This window comes from Notothenia rossii, assembly GCF_949606895.1.
Source record: "Notothenia rossii genome assembly, chromosome: 7".
Taxonomy (NCBI): domain Eukaryota; kingdom Metazoa; phylum Chordata; class Actinopteri; order Perciformes; family Nototheniidae; genus Notothenia; species Notothenia rossii.
This window is the reverse complement of record NC_136905.1, coordinates 52,434,865-52,447,066: the sequence shown is the minus strand read 5'-3', so window position 1 is coordinate 52,447,066 and position 12,202 is coordinate 52,434,865. Positions and strand designations below refer to the sequence as shown.

Genomic DNA, 12,202 nt, shown 5'->3' with positions numbered 1-12,202 from the left:
ACTCAATGAGAAGTGATAAATGTTTGATTGTTAAATGTACGGTGTGTGTTGTGTGTTTGCAGAAACGTCACTCTTCTTCACTACATGGTCACTGTGCTGGAGAGGAAATACCCGAAGGTGGCAGCTTTCAGTGAAGAGCTTCAGACTGTGCCAGAAGCTGCGAAGGTCAAGTAAGAACAAACACAAACACAAAGACACTGTAGAAGTGATTGTCCTGAACCTCACTGCTAAAACAAGACTTTGTGGAGACTGTTGTTCCCCAATAAATAGGTCCTGAAATCCACCTAAAACCACAAATGGGAAGAAAAAATGAAGGAATTGTATTTTGTGTAATGCACCTAAAATGACTGTCTTGTGTCTCTCTATGACCTGTCTCTCCAGCATGACAGAGTTGGAGAAGGACATTGGCAAGCTGAGATCTGGCCTGAAAAATGTTGAGGCGGTGAGTGAATGATTACGAAGCTGTTCAGTTATTTTCTTAGTATGTTCAACACCTAACACCCTGTAAATCCATTTGACAAAAAGACTCATGGAGGATACATGTGGAATATATTGACATATTGAATTCTCTGTGTGTGTGTGTGTGTGTGTGTGTGTGTGTGTGTGTGTGTGTGTGTGTGTGTGTGTGTGTGTGTGTGTGTGTGTGTGTGTGTGTGTGTGTGTGTGTGTGTGTGTGTGTGTGTGTGTGTGTGTGTGTGTGTGTGTGTGTCCAGGAGCTGCAGTACCAGCAGGGCCGCTCCCCTCAGGGTCCTCAGGACAGGTTTATCCCTATGGTCAGTCAGTTCATCACTGTGGCCTCCTTCGGCTTCTCTGACGTGGAGGACTCACTCAGTGAGGCCAAACAAGTGGTGAGTCAAGGGGGATACTGTCATTCACATGTTTAACCCACAAACATAATCTTAACACAAAGGAGTCTAATGCTGTAGTTAGGGTTAGCAGAAACAGAAAATCTGTATGTGAGTCTGAAGCAATGCTATCCAACAACATTCATAACCCACTGCTGCCAGTCTGTATGCTACGCTAGGCTAACGTTGTCCTGACTCAAGCTCTGTAATTAACACACATACTGTCTCTCGATTCGGATACTTTCCTCAGTACACTTCCATGTCTTAAACTGGGTGGTGTTAAATATGTTCTTTATTCTCGCGTCCAGGAGAGAAGCTTTAAAATGAGACTAAATTGAGTCTCTGAAACGATTAAAATGGGATACTTTAATTAAAAAAGGCGCGGTATTGTTACAGACAGAATATTGTTCCGGCAAAAAACAGCTGTGATCTGGCTCTCCTGAGCAAGAAGAGAAGGGCGAATCCCCCGTTCGGTGCCATTATATATCCTCTGCCGGCTCCTCCCCGCCAGCCGGATCGCCTCGCTTCTAATGTCCGTTGTTGCATTTAAACAGAGGATTGGTACTTTTCACCTTCAACATATGCTTAACACGCCTTTTCTCCTCATATTCTCTTTCATCACTTTTCATGTAACACATTCTAAATGCTGTAATCACTAAAACATACAGAAAATGCTTCACGGCTGGTTTGGTTTCCGGTCATTCCGGATGTTGTCACATGCTACTCTCGTCTGTAAACAATAGTGTATTCAAATAAACTGAACTTTCATTTAATATTCAGCATGGTAGTATCTCGACATCTATAGTTGTAGTGTTAAATCAGTAGGTTTCGGTTTTCACCACACCACGTCATTTCGCTACTCAATTCACCTCTTTAGGAAATCGTATATTAGCCACATGCTAAATGCTAACCGTAGATGAAGGATTTTCAGAATAAAAGCTTAACTGCTTGTGCACAAGAATTTCTGGTTTTTCAGTATAAAAGAGCGTTTAAACTGACGGTATGTTTAAGCTACATTATACCATAAAAAAATTGATTTTAATTTCTAACAGTGGTCTTGTCTTAAATCCAACAAAGGTGTTATGCCCTCACTGGAAGTGACGATCGCTGCTGTTAGCTAGCTAGCTATAGCAATTATGATTCGCAGTACCAAATCCTTTCAGACTGCTCAATTAACACTATACAATTAACAGCAGCTTCTTTTTGACACCAGTTACAGTATAGCAGAACTAAAATATTTAAAAATAAATACACATATCTAACTTTTATTTGCATAGTGCTATGTTCACCAAAGCAACAGCAATAGTGTGTAAGTGTCCACGTTCCACTGTGGACCATTGTGAAAGCCCTATCTGGATGCATTTTGACATACTTTGGAAGCAGCAAATGTAAGCGCAGAAGTACATGATTTGAGACACGTTTTTTCTCAAATTGTTGTGCTATTCGATTAAAATGTGTCGATTGTTTGCCTTTTAAGATAAACCTTCATAGTACATAATTATCTGTCCTCAACTGACTGACAGATAAACAATGTTACACTCACACAGTTTCACATTATATTGTGTGTATTATATACACACAAGTTGGACATTAAAAAGGCAAGATATCTGAAAAATCTGCCTGTTGATGAAAAACAGAAGCTAAATGAAACCATAAATACAATTACCAATTACACAACTATTACATTTTCAAATTGGTATTTATTATATAACCTATTTGTACTTACTAAATCATGGTAATGTCCCGTCAACTTATGAACACAGAAACAGAGCATTTCTAAATCATTGAATAATGCAGAATACAAAAAAAGTGAAGCCAACGTTTACAGGAGCTCAATATGTTCGACTCGTCAAAATGTATCATGTCTCTTGTTGCAGTTTGGAAAGGCGCTGATACGTTTTGGAGAAGACACGTCCAACATGCAGCCTGATCAGTTCTTTGGGATGTTCAACACTTTCCTCACAGCTTACTCAGAGGCCCAGCAGGACAACGAGAACATGGCGAGACGCAAGGAGGAGGAGGAGAGACGGGAACTCTTGGAGGCACAGGTTAGAGGACATGATCATACAAGAGAGATGTACTTTATTTTAACAGGATAGCTAATGTATGTTACAACGTGTCAGGTACATAGTAATACATTCATAAGTTTTGTTCCGTGCATTAAACATATAACATACTTGACACTAACTTCTGAGAGATAACATAATAGACGTTGCCTACACACTTTCCCTGTTTCCATACACTGATTCAGACGAGATGGGGAAGTATTATAGTATATAGATCCTGCAAAAAACTTAAATTACTAAGAACTTGTACTAGTACGACACTGTAAAAATACTCTGTGTAAAGTGTCAAAGTCCTGCATTTAAAATGTTTCTTTAGAAAAAGTGAGTAAACATTCGTAGCCAAATGTAGTTAAATTACTTTACTAGTGTCAAAGCAGAGAAATCTAAAATTTAAAATTGTTAAAAATAAATGAAACAATGAGTGACATTTATATAAAGGCCAATTAATGTTCTCCCAACCTTTCAAAAAGCTGTAAAATAAATATTATATAATATATAATAAAAACAAATCCTCATATATGGTCAACTGTTTTTTTACGCAAAACTCTTGATTTGTAAACTAACTAAAGCTGTAAGAGGAATGCAGTAAAGTAAAACGTACATTATTTAATTGAATTGGAGTAGTATAAAGAGTCAGTAGTGATACAGTATCATCCTCTCCTGTCTTGATCTGTCTGTTCCTGCAGCTGAAGAAAGACAGGGAGCAGAAGGGCAGGAAGGCCAGAGCCAACGCAGAAGAGGAGAGCGGTGAGTTCGATGACCTGGTGGCCGCTCTGCGCTCTGGAGAAGTGTTCGATCGGGATATGTCCACAATGAACCGCAGGAAGCAGCGGACACAGAACGTGTTGGAGAGCAGCCGGGAGAGAGTAGTGACAAGACTAAACCAGTGACCAACTTCATCTTTAAAGCTGTCAGGAAGTACACAAACATACTGAAACACTGCTGCCTATGGAACATAATCAATGTATGTTAATGTAGGCTTTTTAGAATAGTATTGGGCTACTTTGACCAATTTCCAGAATCAGGAGTCCTTTATTCCTCCTAAAGTGGGGACATGTACAATGTTAGGGCAAAGGCGACAATGCAAAGGCAAACATATACTTACATATTAAACAAAAAAGCAAGCACATGTTAATAAAATCATATCAATAAGAACACATCCATGTTAAAAACATTGTATCAGAATTATAAAAAAGTTATTCAACACATAAACAAGATGAGGTAGCTACGAGTAAAAGCATTAATAAATTGTAAAAAGTGTATATTGCACATGGCACAGTTATCTCTAAATTGTGAGTGTTTTTATGTTATATTAATAAGAGAAAGAGAATAGTAAGATATTGAAGTTGTATTATACCCCTTGTATATTTTCCCAAGTTTGCACACATCTGCGTTATTTGTGAATTAGAATTGGGAGGGATGAAACCCTCTTTAATGGTCACACATGCAGAGCACACAGCACACACAGTGAAATGTGTTCTCTGCTTTTAACCCATCCTAGTACCAGGAGTCTAGTACTAGGAGCAGTGGGTAGCTATTGCACAGCGCCCAGGGAGCAATGGTAATGGGGGGTGGTGGGAAGGGGGGAGGGGAGTGTCCGGTGCCTTGCTGAAGGGCACCACGGCAGGGCAGGAGGTGAACTGGGACCTCTCCAAGTAGAAGTCCACACTCCATATTTAGGTCTGGTCAGGGACTTGAACCGGTGACCCTTCGGCTCTCAGTCCGAGCCCCTACTGACTGAGCCACTGCCGGAGTTTCATTAGTAATGTACATTAATCTGTTCTCAATATAAGATTTTAAACTATTATCATTTAAGTGTTTTTTGTCAGCTGTTACACACTACTCCATCATTTCTTTTAAACAACACTTTGTAAAAATGTATACAACTATATCCTGCAATAGCTGCATTTAATAAGTTGATGTTTTGATTTTTATTTACCATCATTTTGTTTTTGGGGTGGTTTGCATTCCCTATAAATAATAATAATGATAATAAATTATATTTTCATAGCGCTTTCTGGGACTCAAAGTCTTTTTTACAATATAAGGGAGGGTGGGTACAAACAAATAAGGACAAACAAAGACGATACAATAATTAGAGTTATTCTCGAACCAGGGATCAGTATTATCTGTTGATACGGGTACATGTACAGTACAATAGTAAGTGATATATGGGTGAGATAAAAATGTTAAAGGTGTATTTTTTATAAAATGACAGTCCTTTAACAAGGCTAAAGCTTGTCTATATACAAAACTGGCATTATGTCATGAACAATACCTGCTGATTCAATAAAAACGTGAAGACGGATACAAAATGTGTTGTCGTTGTTGAGTCATTCATCCTGTTAGATGGGAGCAGACTGAAAGGGGGGGGGGGACCAAACAACCTCATTAATGATTGGAAATGCAAAGATTCAGCCAAGGAAACAAAAAAGTATCAGACATGACTCCAAAACTAGGGTTTGCTTTAAAGATCCCCTATTATACTCTCTTTCAACAATATATTATGGGTCTCAGATAAATACAAAACATATCTCTTTAGTGTTTGGCTCCAAATACCAAACAGATCATTGCAGCATCCCACAATCCCCTCTGTTTCAGCCCTGTTTCAAAAGTGCTGATTCTCTGTCTGTTACTTTAGATGAAAATAAGGAGCCACTCCCCACGCCCCTCTGAGAGATATTTGGTTAAAAAGAACACAATAGCCGCATTTTTTTTTTCACACCAAGTACTTTGCCGTACTTAGTGGCCAGCACTTAGTACCCCCATGGAACTAAGTACAGATTGCGTACATACCTATATATACAGTCTATGGTTCACACCGGAATAAGTTCCCTGAGGGAAGAATTAGGCAAATGAAGCCGCTGACGTTACTTCTTCTTCTTCTGCTTTGGGTTTACTGGCAGGCCGCAAACAACTTCGCGGCGTATACTGTCACCCGAAGTCCCCAGCCGGAAGTCCCCGGAGTTGGGGACTGTCTTCAGTAGAACGCCGACACCTCTTCATCACTCCACCGCTCCCATGTTTTCTTTTGTGTTGCCATAAGTTAGACTCTCTCCGTTGGTGCGCGGGGCTAATGCTAATAATGCTAATGCCATCAAATACAATGGCGGCTTCACAAAACTTTTCAGAGTTTTACGGGGCGTAGTTTGCAATTCGAAATTGGTACTTTTTTCTCCCCAGGATAGTACCACCTCTCTAGCAGGCACTAAAAATGGGGGTAAAAGTTCTCGGAACTAAGTTCTCATTTTGGTGTGAACGGGGGGGGGGTTTACCTTGGTTGGTTATTGGCTAATGGTTACACAAGCCAAAACATATTATGACATCACAAAGTGGCGATAATCAGCTCATTTTCAGACAGCTTTTTATATAAATGGATCAGGACAAAAAGTGAGCGAATCTTTTGTCCTGAAACTTTCAGAATCTCTTTACACATTTTTATGTATAAAAGACATGAAAAAGTGGATTTTGCATAAGAGGTGACCTTTAAAAAAAATGTATTATCAACATTCTAATCCCAACACATGTTACATTGCATTTCAGAAAGATATCATAATTAAATTGGAATATTGTCAGACTTATATTATAATTTAGTCAGAATATTGTAAGATGTATGTCATAATATTGTAATAATATCTTCAGAATTGTATACCTAGGTCAAAAATATGTAAATGGATGTACTTATATAGCGCTTTATCCAGTCTTTAAGACCCCTCAAAGCGCTTTACATACTACATGTCATTCACCCATTCACACCCATTCATACAGAGCAGTGTACCTTACTCTAGGACCTAACATTCACACACATTCACACACCGTTGGCCATGCCATCGGGAGCAACTCAGGGTTAAGTATCTTGCCCAAGGATACATCGACATGTTGACTGCATAGGCTGGGATCGAACCCACAACCTTCTGGTTGAAAGACGACCACACTCCCTCACAGCCACAGTCACCCTAAAAAAAATATAATAAAAATATGTTCAGACTTATGTCATAATGGTGTAAGACGGTTGTAAGATTTATGTCATAATGATACTTTGGCAGAACAGAACAAAGCATGGAGGTGAAAGCTGATCTCTTTTTATTTAAATGGGAGAGTCCAATACAAATATTCAGTCACTTACACCGATTAATTATTGTGAAGAATCATTTTGATTTAAATATTGATGAATTCATTGTGATTCTACTTTTGTTTTGCAGGATAAGAACACATGTAGTTGCTTTTCAAACATAGCAAAATGGCAAGGAAATGTTAATTTAAATCGACACTTTTAAACATCATGGAAAGGTGTGGATATTTGAGAAGGTGTGTATATTGCAATATTATAACCTAAAAACGACCTAAAAACGACAGTTAAATGTTACTTGTAAAGCCCCTCCACTCGCTTACCATGACTTTTCAACACAGACCCCCCCCCCCCCCACACACACACACACATAACAAATCCTATTTTAAAGTCTGTTTGCTGCAAAATAATGCCATTAATGCTAATGCAATAAGAAAAACTCAACAACGGTTAATAATCACAACGGGGTCCAGTAGGGCCTGGCTCATTTCGTGGCATCTGCAGGCAGTGGCAAGTACTTCCGGTATCTGTCACAGAGGCCGCTACTCCGTGGTATCTGTGGCAAGTATATGCCACAGATGTGGTATCTGTGGCAAGTATATGCCACAACCATGCCACAACTTCCCGTGGCAAGTATATGCCACAATTTATATATGCCACAACTTGCCATGGCAAGTATATGCCACAACTTGCCGTGGCAAGTAAATGCCACAAGTTAAGAGTTAAGAGAAGGTTTACAGTAGCTGCCACTCGCCTTCCGTGGCAAATGCTGATATTTAAACCCGTATTTATCGCGTAAAATGTCGCTGTTTTGGCATGACTTTATCGGACTGATCTGTACACAAGACTGATGATCTGTTACTGATGGTCCGAATCTCTATTTTTCAAAAAGATTAAACATTATATGTTCTATAGATTTTACTTGGAGAACGTGGTTTGTTAAAATAAATAAACGTGCTATTTTTATGATAATACTCAAGATATATTATTATAAAACATCATCCTTAAAATTATTTTTTAAAATGTATTTTTAAATGTTCTAAATTTGAAAAAACTAGATAAAAATAAACTAAAGTTAAAATCTTGTTTTTCATGCCCCAAGAGCAATAAAAACACCTGGTAAAAAAATCCTGAGTGAGGCTTTCATAATTCATGCATGAAAGGGTTAAGAAAGACAAACATATGTTTCTATTGGTTTTAGTAAGATGGTTTATTATAGTGTATTCTTACATATTCAGTAGGCTATATTGTTTATTCTTTAGATACTCTGTAGATAAATATCTACTAATAATGTGTAAATTATTTCCTGTTTCTTTTTATTATTATTATTTTATGTTTCCTATCCCTTATCACTGCTGTAACTCAAAGATTTCAACATTTTAGATAAATAAAGTAAATACAACGTATCATATCAAAATCTGTTTACGTTAATTAGCAACACAATGATTTGATATTTGCATGCATGACATATAACCTTTTTACTGATGCACAAAAAAAGTTTTAACAAGGGTGTAATTATATTACATTGTAACCCTTTTTCCTCAACATATTAAATCAACTTTATACGGTTAAATGAGGATTGCTTGGAGTATCATGCTTAAGAGAACATTCTTCATGTTTATTTAAGTATTTATCATTCTCATGGTGCTGCCCTAAGTCTGTAGCCAAGTCTAATAACACCATTATACACGTTGCTGTGTCAATACAGATATTTATTTTTTAATTATTTGTCTTTACTAGTAACAATACACCTGGTTATCGTAGCAAGCAGTGGAAACTCCCCTCAAGAAGCGACAATTGCCAAGGGCTTGCGTTGCAACGCTCACTTGCCAATATTTCTTTTTTTATTACAATATAGGCCTATGTTTAGCCTACTATCATAGATATAGCACGTTTGTTTATTTTAGCAAACAACGTAGGCTATTCCAAGTAAAATTGAATATAAATGATAATTTATTATCTTTTTGAAAAATAGAGATCGCACATCAGTCCTGTGTACAGATCAGTCCGATAAAGTCATGCCTAAACAGCGACATTTTACACGATAAATACGAGTTTAAATATCAGCATTTGCCACCGAAGGCGAGTGGCAGCTACTGTAAAACTTCTCTTAACTCTGGCATCTTGTGGCAACTCCCGTTCAGCATGCGCAAATGCCACGGCAAGTTGTGGCATATGCTTGCCACGGCAAGTTGTGGCATATGCTTGCCACGGCAAGTTGTGGCATATACTTGCCACGGCAAGTTGTGGCATCTGTGGCATATACTTGCCACAGATGCCACAGAGTAGTGGCCTCTGTGGGAGATGCCACAAATGCCAAGGCACATGCCACGGCGAGTAATGGCAACACTCATTGTGTTCTAGTATGATAAATAAAATAATATTGTACCTTGAAAATCAATGCATTCGTTCATTTGACACGTTGGTGGTTTTAGGTAGGCTATACAGCGACCCCTGGCGGTTATAGTGTGAAGTAAAAGTAGAAGTAGCCAACCTAAATGTTGGAATACTCTGTTACAAGTAAAAGTCATGCATTAAAATGTTACTCAAGTAAAAGCGCAAAATGATTAGCATAACAATATACTTAAAGTGCATAATACATGTTTTCATTATAATGATTGATGAAGGAGCACTTTGAGGAACTCCTGAACCCGACAACTCCGCCCTCTATGTTAGAGGCAGAGCTGGAGTATGACGGGGGATCGACACCAATCTCCCGGGGGGAGGTCACTGAGGTCGTCAAACAACTTCACAGTGGCAAAGCCCCGGGGGTGGATGAGATCCGCCCAGAAATGCTGAAGGCTCTGGGTGTTGAGGGACTGTCATGGTTGACACGTCTCATCAACGTTGCGTGGAAGTCGGAAACAGTACCGAAGGAGTGGCAGACCGGGGTAGTGGTTCCCCTTTTCAAAAAGGGGGATCAGAGGGTGTGTGCCAATTACAGAGGCATCACACTACTCAGCCTCCCCGAGAAAGTTTACTCTAAGGTACTCGAAAGGAGGGTCAGGCCGATTGTCGAACCTCAGATTGAGGAGGAACAATGCGGATTCCGTCCTGGTCGTGGAATGACGGATCAGCTTTTTACTCTCGCAAGGATCCTGGAGGGGGCCTGGGAGTACGCTCATCCAGTCTACATGTGTTTTGTAGACTTGGAGAAGGCGTATGACCGGGTTCCCAGGGAGTCACTGTGGGAGGTGCTGCGGGAGTACGGGGTGAGGGGGTCTCTACTCAGGGCCATCCAATCTCTGTACTCCCAAAGCGAGAGCTGTGTCCGGGTCCTCGGCAGTAAGTCGGACCCATTTCAGGTGAGGGTTGGCCTCCGCCAGGGCTGCGCTTTGTCACCAATCCTGTTTGTAATATACATGGATCGGATTTCGAGGCGTAGTCGTGGGGGAGGGGGTCTGCAGTTCGGTGGACTAAGGATTGCACCACTGCTTTTTGCAGATGATGTGGTTCTGATGGCTTCATCGGTCTGCGACCTTCAGCACTCACTGGATCGGTTCGCAACCGAGTGTGAAGCGGCTGGGATGAGGATCAGCACCTCCAAATCTGAGGCCATGGTTCTCAGCAGGAAACCGATGGACTGTCCACTCCAAGTAGGACATGAGTCCTTACCCCAAGTGAAGGAGTTCAAGTATCTAGGGGTCTTGTTCTCGAGTGAGGGAACAATGGAGCGTGAGATGGGTCGGAGAATCGGAGCAGCGGGAGCGGTACTGCAGTCTCTTTACCGCACCGTTGTGACGAAAAGGGAGCTGAGCCAGAAGGCAAAGCTCTCTGTCTACCGGGCCATTTTCGTTCCTACCCTCACCTATGGTCATGAAGGATGGGTCATGACCGAAAGAACGAGATCGCGGGTACAAGCGGCCGAGATGGGTTTTCTCCGCAGGGTGGCTGGTGTCTCCCTTAGGGATAAGGTGAGAAGTTTGGTCATCCGGGAGGGACTCGGAGTTGAACCGCTCCTCCTTCGCGTCGAAAGGAGCCAGTTGAGGTGGTTTGGGCACCTAGTTAGGATGCCACCTGGGCGCCTCCCTAGGGAGGTGTTCCAGGCACGTCCAGCTGGGAAGAGACCAAGGGGTAGACCTAGAACCAGATGGAGGGATTATATCTCTTCTCTGGCCTGGGAGCGCCTTGGGATCCCCCAGTCAGAGCTGGTTGATGTGGCCAGGGAAAAGAAAGTTTGGGGCTCTCTGCTGGAACTGCTACCTCCGCGACCCGACCACGGATAAGCGGGAGAAGATGGATGGATGGATGGATGGATGGATGATTGATCATGAAAGTGTTCTCAAAGCTGGTAAAGGTGCAGCTAGTTTTAATGACTTTGTATACTGTAGTAGGGTATCTTGTGAATTTACTCCAGGAGTAACTATAAAGTCTGATTTAAGACTTGATTATATGTATCATCATTAATCAGAATCTGTAGTAAGTAACTAAAGGTAGCGTATTAAATAAATGTAGGGGAGTAGGCTACAATTACACAATTTACCTCTGAATTGTAGTGGGGTAAGTAGCCTACTACGTAACATACCATTTACATACTCAACTAAAGTACAAGTAGGCTATTTCTAAATCACAAATACAGTACTTGAGTATACAAGTTAGCCTATTTCCCACCTCTGGTCAACAATGTCAACTTACTAATAATATATCTTGAGTATTATCATAAAAATAGCACGTTTATTTATTTTAACAAACCACGTTCTCCAAGTAAAATCTATAGAACATGTAATGTTTAATCTTTTTGAAAAATATGATCGGACCATCAGTAACAGATCATCAGTCTTGTGTACAGATCAGTCCGATAAAGTCATGCCAAAACAGCGACATTTAAATATCAGCATTTGCCACGGAAGGCGAGTGGCAGCTAACGTAAACCTTCTCTTAACTCTTAACTTCTGGCATTTACTTGCCACAGCAAGTTGTGGCATATACTTGCCACAGCAAGTTGTGCCATATATAAGTTGTGGCATATACTTGCCACGGCAAGTTGTGGCATGGTTGTGGCATACACTTGCCACGGCAAGTTGTGGGATCTGTGGCATATACTTTCCACAGATACCACGGAGTAGCGGCCTCTGTGGCAGATGCCGGAAGTACTTGCCACTGCCCGCAGATGCCACGAAATGTGCTTGCTGTCTCTCACGGGGTCTGTGCCAGTGTAAGAAGCCAAGTGTGTGTGTGTGTGTGTGTGTGTGTGTGTGTGTGTGTGTGTGTGTGTGTGTGTG

The 12,202-nt window shown here is 40.6% G+C and overlaps 1 protein-coding gene across 1 annotated transcript in view; it reads left to right on the top strand.

The window, feature by feature from the left end:
- LOC307046058 (disheveled-associated activator of morphogenesis 1-like) overlaps positions 1–5,228 on the top strand; it is a 31,675-nt gene extending 26,447 nt beyond the window's left edge. The window contains exons 22-26 of the mRNA XM_079692201.1: positions 63–170; positions 382–442; positions 714–848; positions 2,723–2,893; positions 3,598–5,228. Coding sequence (XP_079548327.1) covers positions 63–170; positions 382–442; positions 714–848; positions 2,723–2,893; positions 3,598–3,801 — 679 coding nt within the window. The 3' untranslated portion in view covers positions 3,802–5,228. The remainder of the gene's footprint in view (positions 1–62; positions 171–381; positions 443–713; positions 849–2,722; positions 2,894–3,597) is intronic.
- Positions 5,229–12,202: the final 6,974 nt, after the last annotated feature.